General features: G+C 56.2%; 1 protein-coding gene across 3 annotated transcripts; it reads left to right on the top strand.

Annotated features, from left to right (window-relative positions):
• The first annotated feature begins 4,010 nt into the window (after nucleotides 1-4,010).
• On the top strand, nucleotides 4,011-15,148 carry CCDC130 (coiled-coil domain containing 130). 3 transcript variants are annotated; one of them, XM_039252233.1, is made up of 10 exons: nucleotides 4,011-4,080; nucleotides 6,929-7,124; nucleotides 8,371-8,424; nucleotides 10,008-10,090; nucleotides 10,776-10,831; nucleotides 12,209-12,269; nucleotides 12,944-13,086; nucleotides 13,228-13,400; nucleotides 14,193-14,331; nucleotides 14,460-15,148. In XM_039252233.1, exons 2-10 carry the CDS (start codon nucleotides 7,122-7,124, stop codon nucleotides 14,930-14,932), a joined length of 1,185 nt encoding a protein of 394 aa, XP_039108164.1. In that variant the 5' UTR covers nucleotides 4,011-4,080; nucleotides 6,929-7,121; the 3' UTR covers nucleotides 14,933-15,148. The 3 variants fall into 3 exon arrangements, with proteins under 3 accessions (XP_039108164.1, XP_039108165.1, XP_039108167.1); XM_039252234.1 differs by lacking the exon at nucleotides 4,011-4,080 and adding an exon at nucleotides 4,104-4,169; XM_039252236.1 differs by lacking the exon at nucleotides 4,011-4,080 and adding an exon at nucleotides 4,178-4,494.
• Nucleotides 15,149-15,573: the final 425 nt, after the last annotated feature.

The raw sequence follows: 15,573 nt of genomic DNA, 5'->3' as shown, positions 1-15,573 counted from the left end.
GGGGGGGGGGGCGCAGGGGGCTCCTCTTTGCCTCCAAAGGTCTTTTGTTACATCTCTCAGCCTCCCCGCCTGGTCCCTCAGACACATCTTTCAGAGTCAGTTTTTCCAGGCTGTTGTTAGCACTCAGACAAATTCATTATTATGCCTGATTCTAACGAGTAAATTACGGTGGGGTTTACCACAGCAGTGATAGAGGCTCGTTTGTGGCAAATTACGGTGTTTAAGCACAAGATACCCTGATGTTTCTGTGAGGAAAAAGAGAATGAAATGAAAAACTGGCCTTTTAAAAGGCTCCTAATGAGGGGCGCCTGGGTGGCTTAGTCGGTTAAGCGTCCGACTTTCGCTTAGGTCATGATCTCGCGGTTCGTGGGTTCGAGCCCCGCGTCGGGCTCTGTGCTGACTGCCAGCTCAGAGCCTGGAGCCTGTTTCAGAGTCTGTGACTCCCTCTCTCTCTGACCCTCCCCTGCTCACGCTGTCTTTCTCTCTCTCTCCTAGAAATAATTAAAAATATTAAAAAAAAAAGGCTCCTAATGATGTGGCGCTAAATTATAGGAGTGACCCAAACAGCCACAGAAATTATTCTGACCTCACTAGTGTTCAGACCAAAAGCCATAGATCATCCCTTGAGTTCATTCTCTTCAGCACCCACCTGCCTTTCTATGTAGCCTGAAACTGCCAGGTTGGGGTAACGGATCAGAAGATTGTCTATCCTCCCCTCAAAGGACAGGAACTGGAAAAAAGGAATTGAGATCCTGTTCATAGAGACTCGTCTGCCCAGGACAATCGAACCGGAACCCACTAGGATGTAAGCTCAAGAGGAAAAAGAGACGGATCTGCCTATGGCCACATCCCCAGTGCTGAGCGCACCGTTAGAGACCTAGTAACACTCAATTAATATGCATCCCGCTAATGAATGAACAAGGAGTAGTGCCTGGCATATTTTGGTCCGTAATGAATAAAGGCGATCTAAACATTTTGCCCAAGGTTTGAGATTATGTTCTAGAAAGTATCTCCCTCTCTTTTCACCCCTTTCCCTCATTTCACACCTTCTTCAGTCTGTTGCCCTCCCCAGTGTTCTAATTGGACAAAGCATCTCCTCCCTCACTGGTTTGTTCGCTGCGGCTTTCTGAAGGGTGACATTTACATGCCTGCTGGTGGCAGGGGAAGGGATTTATTTCACTGGCTGGGGATGGGGGCAGTCCTGCGGTCCCTAAACCTGATTCCTGCCCCCTGCCTCCCACCATGTTGCACCTGGACTTATCCCAGAAGCTTGTTCTCTATGTTTGTGGTCTCCTGTTTGGAAACATCAGCTTAAGGCAGATGATTCAGAGCAGGTGGACGCAATGAAGAAACACCATTTGGAAACGGAACTTCCCGAGCAAACTTTGTGCCGAGGCTTTCTGTCCCAAAGGGTCTGAGTTCTGTTTCCTACTCAGCCTCTTCATGTTTTGTTTTTGTTTTTTTTTTAAAATTAGACTCCATCACAGAAGCAACAAACAAACGGACTTCTTTTTAAGAAGTTTTCAATCCTTGGGGCGCCTGGGTGGCTCAGTCGATTAAGCATCTGACTCTGGATTTTGGCTCAGGTCATGATCAGTCATGAGACTGAGCCCAGCATCCAGCTCTGCACTGGCATCGCAGAGCCAGCATGGGATTCTCTTTCTCTCTGCCCCTCCCTCGCTCACACTCTCTCTCAAAATAAATAAACAAGAAAAAAAATTGTCAACAGTATTCATATCTTTTGGACAACTGCTTTTTTTTTTTTAATGTTTTATTTATTTCTGAGAGAGAGACAGCGTGAGCAGGTGAGAGTCAAAGCGAGAGGGAGACACAGAATCCGAAACAGGTTCCAGGCTCTGAGCTATCAGCACAGAGCCCGACGCAGGGCTCAAACCCACGAACCGTGAGGTGACCTGAGCCGAAGTCAGACGCTTAACCAACTGAGCCACCCAGGTGCCCCTGGACAATTGCTTCTTAAGGAGAAGAGCTGTCTGTAGTAAAAATCTGTATTTGGCCCATGAGGCAATACAAGTAGGGGACTCCACTCGATTCCTTTCATATATTATTTGTCTGCACATAACATTTGTATCAAGCCTAACTCCCAAATATTTTCAAAAGATTTTAGTGGGGCGCCTGGGTGGTTCCATCAGTTAAGCCTGACTCTTGATTCCCCCTCAGATCATGATCTCATGGTTGGTGGGATCGAGCCCCACGTCTGGCAGCGGCAGAGCCTGCTTGGAATTCTCTTTTTCCCTCTCTCTCTGCCCCTCCCCCACTCTGCCTCTCTATCTCTCTCTCACTCCCTCTCCAAATAAATAAATAAACTTTTTAAAAAGTTTAAAAATCAAAAGATTTTAGGGGCGCCTGGGTGGCTTAGTCGGTTGAGCGTCCGACTTTCGCTTAGGTCATGATCTCGCGGTTCGTGGGTTCGTGCCCCGCATCAGGCTCTGTGCTGACTGCCAGCTCAGAGCCTGGAGCCTGTTTCAGTCTGTGACTCCCTCTCTCTCTGACCCTCCCCTGCTCACGCTGTCTCTCTCTCTCTCTCTCTCCTAGAAATAAATAAAAACATTTAAAAAAATTAAATATTACTCACAGGTGACATTTTGTGGTTTTTCCATCACCGTCTCTTCAGTCAGGTGCACGAGTAGGATTCAAGCAAAATCCAGACATGGTAAGCAAGACTGGGGCTGAATGAAGTTCCACAGCTCCATCTCGTCCATCAGGATCTGTGAGCACTACTCTACCCTGCCCCCTCCCCCCTTCTTCTGCCTTGTTCCTTTTCATCCAGCTCAGGAGTTACCCCTCCTAGGGATCTTGCCTCACTCCTGCCCTCTTCCCAAACACTTCACACTCCTTAAAGATTCCTCCAGAGTTCCTATAGCCCTTAGGCATAAGGCATACACTCTAAACCAGCAGAGCTCAGGAATCAAAGGAACAAGGTTTAGCATCAGCAGAATGAGATCAAATCTTCCATTCCCCCCCACACACCAGCTGTGTGACTTTGGGCCAGTTACTTAACCCCTCTGGGCCTGTCCCTCATCTGCAAAATGGGAATGATGGAGTATCCATTTCCTAGGAGCAGCATTCCCTTAGAGAATATATGTAAGTGGGTGGTGAGCACCGGTGAATGACGCCTGGCGAGTTATGACCACTCGATCTGCAGCACCATAATCATACGAGAACTGACCTGTGTGGGTTTTATAGACCAGGGCGTGGCATCGAATGAAGTAGTATTCGTATTATCATTTCTCACACTGTGCTGAATAAATTGCCAGTTGAAGCGTCTGCCTCATTAGGGAAAAGGGTGTGTCGTTTGCTCTGTGAATCTCCTACAGCAGGCACCTAATAAATGGCCGTTGAATGACCAAAGAAACAGATTCTGCTGGGCCCTGCAGGGCATAAAAGTAAACTCAAAAGCCACTCCTCTGTGTGGAAGGTATGTCCAGGCTGGTCTGAAGCCTCCGAGCCCAGGGCCGGCCCACTTCTGCAAAGATGGTCCCATGTTTTAGGCCGTGTGGGTTACACTCTGTTGCGACCATTCAACTCTGCTCTTGTAGTGGGAAAGCAGCCATGGACAAGTGGGTAAATGAACGGGCACGGCTCTTTAAATAATATTGATGGGCACGTCATATTATTTTGAACTTCGTATTATTTTCACAATTCGTAAAAGGTCATGCTTTTTATTTTTCTTCCACAACCATTTAAAAATGGAAAAATCGTTCTTAGGTCGCCAGCCGTTCAAAGGCAGAGAGTAGGTTCGATCTGGCCCGCGAGCTGCACCTGACCAACCCCCGCCCTCCCGTTTTCCCTAACGAGGCAGCGCTCGCAGGCAAGCGGGCCTCCGATTGGGCCAGGCAGAGTGGGTGTGGCCTGGGGAGCTTCGTGACGGCACGGATCGGGAAGGAAAAGCCCGGATTGGTCCGCTCCGTTTGGCATTCGGCCAATCAGATCAGGGCGGCGCGGCCGCTTCGCCCCGCCTCGCGCTAGCGTCTGCGTTACGCGGGGAGTGCGCCACGCCCCCTTGCGCGTTCGGGACTCACTTCCGGGCACTGGCACGGCGTGACGTCAGGAGGAGGGCAGGTAAGTGCGCGCGGGCGGAGGGGCGGTCAGGCCCGCCGAGGGCCGGGGTCTGGTCGTTGCTTCCCCCGATCTCGGAGCCGCTCGATGGGGTGAGCGTTGCTGGGGGCCGCAGGGCTCTGCGGTTGCGGGCACGGTGTCCGGAGCCGGCTCCGGTCCCAGCCGCGACCCCCGACCGACATCCCCGGACACGACCTTAGTCCCAGCCCCAGGCGCTTGCATGCCTGAAGGGCCCTTGGGTTTTCTTATCTGGAAGATGGGACCAGTGAGCCCCTGCCTCGCTGGGTCAGGATGAAGATTTAGATAATCGTAAAACGGCCCGGCGTGGGAAATAATCGAAGGTGCCAGCACTTAACTCTGCATCAGGCGCGGTGCTCAGTCCTTCAACTCACTGAGCCTTGACAGCAACCTTATCAGGTTGATGCTTTTATAAACCCTCTTCTACAGAGGGGAAAACTGAGGCTCAGAAAGGCTTTGCCAAAAGTCAAAACCGCCAGCCAGCAGCAGAATTGCCATCCAAGCCCCCAGCGCTGTGCCCTAAGCCAGTAGGGTTTATAATTACTCCTGACCCCAAGGACTAGAAATTTCTCTACATCCATCCTATAACACCCCCTTCCTGGGGTGGCAAGACCACTGTAAGAGCCCCAGCTCCTGTAAACGGGGTTCCCCTGCAAACACTTCCAGAGTCTTATTTTGTTCATAGCAACCCCAGAAAGTCAGTCCTGTCACCATCGTGTACATGTAAATAGAAGTTCAGGGAAGCTCAGACACTAGCTGAAGACACCCAGTTAATGAGAAGAGGAGCTGGGTTGCAGGCCCAGGGAACTGCACCTCAAAACCTGGGTGGACACTTAGCGTGTTTAGGTTGGGAGCGACCTTGGGAAAATCCGGTCCGAGGACACACTTTACAGATGGGAGGATGTGAAGTGAAGAGACGTTCAGGGTCATGGCAGAGAACAGTTTACATCTGGAGCTTTGCACCCCAGCTTTGCCTCTGACCCCAGGCAAGTTGCTTAATCCCCCCCCCCCACATGTCTTCTATTCATCAACTAGGGATAGTAGTAACATAATACAGAATAAATGAGGCCGTGATGTCAGACTCGGCGCAGCGCCTGGCACACAGAAGCCCTTAGAGAGTGCCCAGCCTACCAGCTAAGAATGTTTATTTTTTAAAAATAACTTTTTTAAAATTTATTTTTGAGAGAGAGAGAGAGCGTGAGCAGGGGAGGGTCAGAGAGAGGGAGACACAGAATCTGAAACAGGCTCCGGGCTCCGAGCTCGCTGTCAGCACAGAGCCCGACACGGGACTCGAACCCACGAACCGTGGGATCATGACCTGAGCCGAAGTCAGATGCTTAACTGACCGAGCTACCCAGGTGCCCCAGAATGTTTATTTTTTTAATGTTAATTTAATTTTGAGAGAGACACACACAGAGTGAGTGGGGAAGGGGCAGAGAGAGAGGGTGACACAGAATCTGAAGCAGGCTCCAGGCTCCGAGCTGTCAGCACAGAGCCCGATGCGGGGCTTGAACTCATGAACCATGAGATCATGACCTGAGCCAAAGTTGGACGCTTAACCAACTGAGCCACCCAGGCGCCCCATGAATGGTTTTAACTTCATAAATGGTGGGGAAAGAATCAAGAGGAGTATGGCATTTTGCGACAGGTGACAACCATGTGAAATTAAAATGTCAGTGTCTGTAAATAAAGTTCCGATGAAATGCAGTCACGCCCATTTACATATTGTCTACAGCTCCTTTACAAGCTATGGTGGCAGAGCTGAGTCTCTGGGACAGAGAGACAGTTGGGTCTGCAAACCAGAACTATTTACTGTCTGGTCCTTCATAGAGAAAACTTGCCCACCCCCATTCTAGAATACACCTCTGTCCCTCATAGTGTCTCTCTTTGGTGTCAAGCAGAACTTCCTTTCATTTGACCTAAACATCTCACTCCCAAACACGCAGGAGAAGGGCAGTCCCCCGTGCCCTCTTTAAGGAGTCTGGCACTTAAGGGACACGTGGGGAGCTCAGTCAGCTGAGCTTCTGACCCTTGGTTTCAGCTCAGGTCATGATCTCAGGGTCCGTGGGATCGAGCCCCACACAGCATGGAGCCTCCTTGGGATTCTGTCTCCCCCTCTCTCTCTGCCTCTCCTTCTCTCAGAATAAATGAATAAACATTAAAAAAAAAAAAAAGCCTTGGACTTGATACCTGTGTCACCCGCACTAATTCTTAAGGAGCTCGAATCCGTTATGAGTGGCTCATACAGTCAGCATTTCTCGGGGGCTCCGTACCGTCCCAGGTGCTAGAGGGACAGCACAGAGCGGTCTGGTGGAAGAGACAGACTGCAGACAAATATACCAACCCAGGGTGATGTGATGGGAACTCCAGGGAAGAAGTGACTTTAGATCACGTGGTCAGATGAGGCTCCTGACATAGACGGTGCTGGAGCTGAGACCTTTGTCAACAGACAGCTGGTGGAAGAGCGTCCAAGGCACGTGGCCTGCACCTGCTGAGCCTTTGACGGCAGCCAGGAAGCCAGCGCAACTGGACCGAGTCGGGGAGCAGGCAGGGGCCCCGGAGGCTGTAGGGAGGGGTTTGACTTGAACTCTCAAACCAAAGGGAATCACTGCTGGAAGTTTAAGCAGGAGACCGATGTTTCAGATTGCTATTTTGAGACACCTTTCTGGTCCCTGTGGGGAACACAGTCCGTGGCAGTCAAGGGCAGAGCCAGGAGACCAGAGGCAGCTGCGGTGGTCCAGGGGGGCGATCCTGGGGGTCGGGAAAGGATGAAAGGCATTGGCCATGAGAGATGTGTTGGCCGGAGTGAACGCGACACTCTCTCTCTACATAGACAAACGTCACCCTTCGGAGGGTCGTCTGAGCCAACGCCACCACACGCAGCCCTTTGCAGAGAAGCCGTGGACCCTCCTCCGGGCTCCCCAGGAGGGCACCACCAGGCAGGGGGTCGACCCTGCGCTATCCGTGTGTCATCCCCTCTTCAGATCAGCCGTGTTGAGGGCGGGGACCAGTAGGCAGCCCGCAAGATGGTGAGTAGACAGCCTTGTGCTCGCTGCGTTTTTCCTCTGGTCTTTTGTGGGCTCCGAAGCAGCCCTTTCCCTCCCCATCCCCAGGGCTGTAAGGTGGTGTTTCCGAACTCCGGATCACGGTCTTTTTGGTGCAGTGGCTCTCAAAGTTGGCCGTGCACTAAAACCCCCCAGGGAGCTTTTTTCTTGTCTTTCTTGCTTTTTTTCTTAACTAATTAATTTTTTATTTTATTTTTAATTTAAAAAATTTTAAGGCAAAATTCAAGTAACATGAAATTAACCATTTGAGAGCTTGCGATGTAGTGGCATCTAGTATTTTCATAGTGTTGGACAACCGACCCCTTTATCTATTTCCAAAGCATTTCCATCTCCCCCAAAAAGGAAACCCTACCCCCACGAGCAGTCCCTCCCCAGCCCCCAGCGAACAGCCATCTGCTTCCTGTCCACATGGACTTTCCCTTTTGGGACATTTCATGTGAGTGGAATCATACCGTACGTGCCCTTTTGTGTTTTGGCTTCTTTCACTAAACACATGCATTTGAGGCACATGCGTGTTGTAGCAGGAGTCAGAACTGCATTCCTTTTTCGTGGCTGAGTAATAGTCCACCTCTGCCTCTGCCACCTGGTGGGGCCCCATTCATCCGCTGAAGAACATCCGAGTTGTTCCTACCATTTGGCTGTTGTGACCAGGGCTGCTAGGGGCGTGCGTGCACCAGGATCTCTTCAAATACCTGTCTCCAGGTTGCCCTCTCAGAGCCCGGGGGTCGGGGCGCCAGGCCCCGGAGGAGCCCCCGCCAGGAGGACTTATGGGGGTGGGGCCCCAGCACGCAGGTTTTAGAAACTCCTCAGACACACGTAACGTCAGGCCGAGTCGGAGACCCGCCCCTGCCAAGCGTCATCAGGTCATCTTATTGGGCGGCTGCCAGCGTTTAGAAAGCGCGACCCTCTCGGCGGGATGGGCGTCCTCGCGCCACCCCTGCGCCTGCTCCAGCTGGTGGGGTTCGTGCTTGCTGTCCGTTGTGGGCCCCGAAACACTGGAAGCCACTGCTTTAGCAGAGTCTGATTCTCATGGCGTTTTCCACCGTGATGACAGTGGCTCGCCAGTCCCCGAGTTGCAGTCTCTGGTGGGGCCCAGAGCCCTGGGTCCGTCCCCTCCGCACCCCTCCCCCACCGGGCCCACCTCTCGAGGCTGTGCAGCAACAGGTCTCCTCCAGGACGCCCTCTGAGTCCCATCTCTTCTGCTTTCTAGGGTGAAAGGAAGGGTGTGAACAAGTATTACCCTCCGGACTTCAATCCCGAGAAGGTAAGGCCGAGTTCCTTTCCCCGTGTCCACGACAGCAAGGAGACGCCACAGAGCAGGGGCCACGTGTTGCTGCCTCACACTTGTCACGTGGGTCTCGGGACAGACTTTTTTTTTTTAATGTTTATTAATTTTTAAGAAACAATGTGAGCAGGGGAGGGGCTGAGAGAGGGGGATACACAGAATCCGAAGCAGGCTCTGCGCTGACAGGCTCACAGCAGCGAGCCTGATGCGAGGCTCAAACCTACGAACCTTGAGACCGTGAACTGAGCCGAAGTCGGATGCTTAACCGTCTGTGCCACTTGAGCGCCCCCCAAGGACAGTCTTAATCCCAGTGGTAAATGCGGCTGTGTGGCCAGTGACCTTTTACACTGGGCCCAGCGTGGCCCATGTCCAGCGAAGGTCAGGGTGAGGTCCCACACAGGGGCGGCGTCAGACCCCCTTGCCCTCCCAATTCCGGTCCTCCGGCTTCCTCTCTGTTCCCTCTGCTCTTCCCTCTGCTGGAACCTCTTTTGACCACAGACTCATTCACGTCCTTCAGGTTCAGGTCTCTCCCCACGGGGGTCTTCCCTGACCGCCATCTCGTCCTCTGTGACATCACCTAAGGCTTTATTTTCCAGCATAGCCTGTATAACTCCGTGACGCGCCATCCCTTCATTTGGACGTTGTTCCGTGTCCCCCTTCTAGAATGTCCACCTGAGGACGGAGATCTTCATCCATCCTGTTCCCAGCTGTGGCCCCACACTGTCGGCACTCGGCGAAGGCCTGGGGAATGAGTCGGTGTGTCCCAGCTTTGTGGTCCTGGGCACGTGACTGGTCTCTCTGTGCCACAGTTTCCCCATATGTCAAAAGGGGAAAATAAAAAACGGCCCAACGTCGTAGGATCCTTGAGGGGTTAAAACAAGATGACGCAGAGTGCCTGGCTGGCTCAGTCAGTAGAGCTGCGACTCTTGATCTTGGGGTATAAGTTCGAGTCCCAGGGTGGATATAGAGATAACTTAAAAATAAAATCCTGGGGCGCCTGGGTGGCTCAGTCGGTTAAGCGTCCGACTTCAGCTCAGGTCACGATCTCCCAGTTCGTGAGCTCAAGCCCCGCGTCAGGCTCTGTGCTAACAGCTCAGAGCCTGGAGCCTGCTTCGGATTCTGTGTCTCCCTCTCTCTCTGCCCCTCCCTGTCCCCCTCAAAAATAAACACTAAAAAAAATTTTTTTTAATAATAAATCAATAAAATCACAAAGTCACCTTAAAAAAAAACAAGATGACACACACGAAGACCCCAGTAAACACTCACCAGTACTGACATCTCACCTAGTCTTCCCTACGGCACCAGAGGGGACTATAGGCATTGTCCCCAATTGGCAGATAGAGGAAACAGAGGCTTGGAAAGCAGAGTGAGGTCACTGCCCAGGGCCATCCAGCCCTTCCGGCTCCTCAACAGAGGAGCTAAGATTCAGGCTCACATATTCGTGATCCCGACCCTGCCGGCCCCGCCGAGGGCTTAGTGCCTCACACTTTGCTGCTAACGCCACCCACAGCACATAAGAGGCGCGTTGCCGTGCTAATCTTCCCCATGTCCTTTCTGCGCAGCATGGTTCTCTCAACCGATACCACAACAGCCACCCGCTACGGGAGCGGGCTCGCAAGTTATCACAAGGCATCCTTATTATCAGGTAAGACCCTGGTATCGCCCTGCATCTGCACCCCGTCCTCCGGCATCGGTCTCTGGGAGAATTCAGAGCCCCTGACTTGCAGAACCGTTTGCAGAGCCTTGATTCCATAAAGCAGAAATGCACTGTATTAGTCAGCGGTTGCTGTGTAAGAAAACGATAAACATGTATTACGTGCTGCTCGCAGTTCTACAGCTCAGCTGGATGTCTCTGCCGGCCTTACCAGGGCTTGGCTGACCTGGGCTGGGTTCTCTCTTGTTTGGGGGTCACCTGCCTGGGGGACTGGCAGGTTCGGCAGGGCCTGGGCCAGCACAACAGGGCTCCGCATGTCTCTCCTCCCCTGGTTGGCCAGCGGGGGCGTGTGCACATGGCAGCACCCAAGTTCCAGACAAGAGTGAGCAGAGGCATGCAAGGACGCTTGGGGACACGCCCCAGAGCTGGCACACTGGCTGGCTCCCCTCCTCCGCTCCGGTTTGTGGGTTTGTGTAGCCCACTCGGTGAGGTACAAACACATGGAGACCCACCCGCACAAGGTGAGCGGCGGGACAGGCTGGGCCGCTCTTGATCTGCTGCACGAGGAGGTGTGGCTGTGGCGGTGCGGGTATGCACCCGCGGTGTGGCCGTGGCAGCGAGGGTGCGCAGACCCAGGGAACCCACAGGCGCCGACGAACCCTCTTCTGTTCGGCAGGTTTGAGATGCCCTATAACATATGGTGTGACGGCTGCAAGAACCACATCGGCATGGGTGAGCTCCGCCCCTTGCCCCGCCCCTTGCCCCGCCCCCGGCCGCTCAGCCCCACCGACCCCTTAACCGCTGGGCCCCTGAGAGACCATCCCCACTAGGGGCCCGGATCAGGCTTCGGAGAGGAAACTGGCAGCCAAGGGACTGGTGGCTTCTGGACACCTTGTCGTAGAGCAGTTAGGAAGCCCTGCTTTGCCGCGTCCTAGCTGGCTGAACCTCAGCAAGTGACTCAGTGTCCATGTGCCTCAGTGTACCCATCCCTGAAACTCAGGTGGAAAGAGCGCCCACCTGTGTGGCAGACAACGGGCATAACCCACGGCACGGAGCACATGCATGGGCTCGAAATGCAAACCGCTGCTGCCTGTGCTAGGATCTTTCATGTTTGGACCTCTGTCCGTGCCACAGATGGACAGACAGACAGACGTGGGTCCACGGCCCCACTGGGCAGCCCTGAGATCTTGGGCAGGGGACGTGACCCACGTGGCTTCTGTGTCCTTCTCTGATACGGGGACCCTCAGCTCTTCACACAGTGCCCGGCCCAGGGCAGCAGCTCATTCTGTAGATAGGAGTCGAGGAGCCATGGCTCTTGGCAGTAGGAGCCGGCCACTGTCCTAGGGGCCACAGAGGAGCGGGAAGGAGGGGCCGGGCCAACCCCCTCTGAGGAAGACGAGTGACCCCCCCTCCACGCCAGTAGGTCCCCCCGATCAGACCTAGCCAGGCGCATCTGCCCCAAAGGCCACCAGGTGCTCAGGGGACAGAAAGCAGGATGCAGCCTGACACCAGACAGAGGTGGGTCACCCTCAGGGCCGTGAACCAAAGCAGCCACCAGGACAGAGAAACGTGGGCCACACCACCCGCCCAAGTTCTGTGTTTGTGGTTTACAGCTTGCTTTTCACCCAATAAGCAAGATTAAACAGATTGAAAATATAAATCATCTAATCAGCGAAAAACCACAAAATGCAGATGTTAATAGGGAAAGCCAGCCCTCCCTGAACCCCCGCCAGGCCCCAGACCCCGTTCCGGGTGGTGTGTGTATGTACCGTCAGCGCCTGTGGTTACCACAGCAGCGCCGTGTGGGGAACACCATAGTCGTCCCTATTGAATCGAAGGGGGACCTGAGGACCGACCTAAGGTCGCTAGGTGCTGGGTGGGGAAGTCAGTACTTGAACCTGGAGCCTCCTGCCGCCGCCCACACTCCTCGGTGGCTGGAGCACCTGTCACGTGGCCTGGACACAGCTCTTTCCCATCTTGAACTTCAAGGTTCTTTAGAGGTGCCTGCCTTGCAGGTGCACGGAATAGCACCCCTGGCCGCCCCCCACCTGGGGCAGAGCCGCCGGGGTTGCCTAAACCTGAGCCTCGTTCTCTCCCCCCTCCTCCCAGGTGTCCGTTACAATGCAGAGAAGAAGAAGGTCGGCAATTACTACACAACGCCAATCTACAGGTAGGGGCAGCCTGGGGGGGGGTCCCAGAGGGACGAGCTGCAGGGGGAGGGGCTACAAAGGAGTCTGAGCAGGAGGGCAGCCATTCCTTGGGGGCCATTCGCTGCGGTCCTTTCCTGGAAGCTGTCCTGGTCTGTCAGTCAGGGTACATCTCTCTGCCTAGAACCCTCCATGGCTCCCACCTTCCTCAGACCAAAGAAAGCCTGAGTCCTCCCCGTAGCCCACAAAGCCTTGCCCGTTCTGCCTGGTCCCCTCTGCATCCTCCCCTCCTTCAACTCTCCCCCCGAGTTCCCTCGCACACCCCAGGAAGGCCCCCACCTCGCTGCTCTCAGCCTGGAATGCTCCTCCCCAGATGTCTGCAAGGCTCCTTCTCCTTCCTTGGGTTTCTGCTCCAAAACCACCTCTCAGAGAGGCCTTTTCCAAAGCCACACTCACCACCTAACACTGGCAGCCTCGCTCCAGAGGGTTCGTTGAGTGCGTGAACAAACAAGTGAACAAATTCCAGACAGAAGCTCTATCTCCCCACAGCCACAACCGCAGACACAGAGTTCGGCGGGTAGTAGGTGCTCAGTGAACACTTGCTGAACGAGGCGCACGAATGGAAGGAAGCAGGCAAGGGGTGCCGGGCAGCCTGGGGCCGCCGCGGTGCCCTGACTTCCGCCCTCTGCCCACCCAGGTTCCGGATGAAATGCCACCTGTGTGTCAACTACATCGAGATGCAGACGGACCCCGCCAACTGCGACTACGTGATCGTGAGTGGCGCCCAGCGCAAGGAGGAGCGCTGGGACATGGAGGACAATGAGCAGGTGCTGACGACAGGTGAGCACGGTGGGGTGCCGGGGGGGAGGGGGGGACCCGACAAGTGAGCACGGTGGGGTGCCGGGGGGGGCGGGGTGACCCGAGGCCAGCCCCGAGCCCCAGCCCGAGCCTGAAGGCCCTGGCGCGTCCTCGCCGTTGCAGAGCAGGAGAAGAAGCAGAAGCTGGAGACGGACGCCATGTTCCGCCTGGAGCACGGCGAGGCCGACCGCAGCACGCTCCGGAAGGCCCTGCCCACCCTGAGCCACATCCAGGAGGCCCAGAGCGCCTGGAAGGATGACTTCGCTCTCAACAGCATGCTGCGGAAAAGGTTCCGGGTGAGCGGGGCTCCTGCCTGGGCGCGGGGACCACGCGCGGCGGAGGTCACCCGTGTTGGAGGGGGCAGAGTGCAGGCGCATGCCAGCTACAGGCGGGCCGTTTCGCCCCTGAGCCTGTTTCTCCACGTGACCGCGTCCCCCACCTCAGGGCACCCACGGGAAGCCCCTAGCCCAGCGGCTGTTATTAACCAGGGGGCCCCTTCTGGGGAGCCCCAGTTCTGCCTTCCGGACATCGTCCAAGGGAAAGAAAGCGTCGAGCTGGGGCGCAGGTGAGGCCCGCCCCGCCAAGCGGCCCAGCCGGGCCCTGACCTGCTACTCAGCCGCTAGCACAGGTGTGCGGGTCCATCAGCCATGCCCAGACGGAGTCCCGAGGCCATCAAGCCACGCCCGCATAATTGCCAGAATTTCTCTGCAGTGCCGCCCCCCCCACCCCCCGGTAAAGACTGTCTAAAAAGGGAAAGCCTCTTACCACGCAGTGTGGTCATGCGTGTTGCAGTGCGCAAACGCCTGGGCGAGACGCCTGCGCTTGTGTGCGGGGGCCCAGGGTACAGGTTCCCCACTCCCATCTCCCGCCCCCTCCCGTCCCCCCCACAGTCCTCGCTCAGTGCTTGCTCGCGTCGCCCACTGGCTGGGTGACTCGCACGTCCCCGGCACCGTGGGAGGCCCTTGCCTCGGACGAGCTTGGAGGGGAGGAAAGCGAGTGTTGTAGCGCGTGCCAGGTCGTCGGGCAGGGAAGAGGCAGGCCTTTGACAGCCACCGTACCTGTCCCCCGCCCTGTCCCCCACCGCGCAGGAAAAGAAGAAAGCCCTGCAGGAGGAGGAGGAGCGGGACCAGGCGCTGCAGGCAAAGGCGAGCCTGGCCATCCCGCTGGTGCCCGAGTCCGAGGACGACCGCCGGCTGGCCGCCCTGCTCAAGTTCCACACCCTGGACTGTGCGTTGGGGGGCCTGGGGGCGAGGGGGGCCGGGTGGGCGGAGATGGGGGTCCCCCAGCCATGAGCGGACCCCCAGGGCAGAGGGCGGCTGTGGACCTCCTTCCCTCTCTTCCCTCCCGGCCCCCAGCCTACGAGGACAAGCAGAAACTGAAGCGGACGGAGATCATCAGCCGCTCCTGGTTCCCCTCTGCCCCCGGCCCCGGCAGCAAAGCCGGCAGCGTCCTGAAGAGGCTGGCCCAGAACCGCAGATGCGCGCCCGTCAGCTCCCCCATCACCGTAGGGGACCTGGGCATCGTGCGGCGGAGGTCCCGAGAGGGCCCCGAGGGCCCCCAGCACGCGGCAGAGACCCTCCGGCCTGGGGAGCTGCGGGTGCCAGCGGGGAACCCCCAGGACAGGCCCGCATCCCCCCAAGACTGCTCCGCGGAGACCCCCGCGACCTCCAGGGGCAGCGGGCCTCCGGGGCAGGGGGGGACCTGGCAGAACAGCCCCCAGCCCCCACCAGGCACCTCTCAGGAGGCAGCCACGTCCCAGGACCCGCCGCACCCCTGCACCCTCAGCTCCTCCCTGGTGGCCGATTACTCCGACTCAGAGAGCGAGTGAGCAGTTCCGGGGACCTGCGCCAGAGGCCGCGACGCACCCAGGAGGCCCCTCCCGGGCTGCAGCCCTGCTTGCCCCCAGCCCTCGGGGAGCCCAGACGCTGCCCCTCCCGAGGCCTCGCCTTCCTGCAGCAGTGGAGTTATTTATTTGGTCCCGGAGAGGGTGTTTGTGCCTTGTGGGACGACATCCCAACATTAAAGCCCTGCTTCTTTGTCCCTGCCTCGGGTTGCCTAGATGGGCCCAGGGGCTGCCTTCTCCACCCCCAACCCCCCTGCTAAGCTTGGTGGGACCATCATCAGCCAGTGTGATGCCGGCAGCCACAGCTGTGATCCCCACCCAGAGGACCTCAGTGCGGTCGCTCAGGTTGGTCTCCAACCAGAGCGGACTTCCCGGAGGAGGCCGTACAATCTGAGTGTGGAAGGGGGACCACGCAGCAGGAACCGCACAGTTAGGGCTGGGAACATAACAGTACTTGAAGCAGCCCAGCCCGGAGCATGCACGTGTGGGGTTTTCGTTATCCCCTGCATGCAGGGTCGTCGTGGAAAGGTCCTGAGAAAGCCCTCTCCCCCACCCCCTTCCCTAACACGGATCATCTTTTGAAGGGAACTGGTAAAGTGAACAGAAAATAGCTCAGAAACAGCACG

The sequence above is a fragment of the Hyaena hyaena genome, unplaced genomic scaffold (genome assembly GCF_003009895.1).
Source record: "Hyaena hyaena isolate Hyena2069 unplaced genomic scaffold, ASM300989v1 scaffold_414, whole genome shotgun sequence".
Lineage (NCBI taxonomy): Eukaryota > Metazoa > Chordata > Mammalia > Carnivora > Hyaenidae > Hyaena > Hyaena hyaena.
The sequence above is the reverse complement of the archived record's forward strand: the minus strand, read 5'-3'. Positions and strand labels throughout refer to the sequence as shown.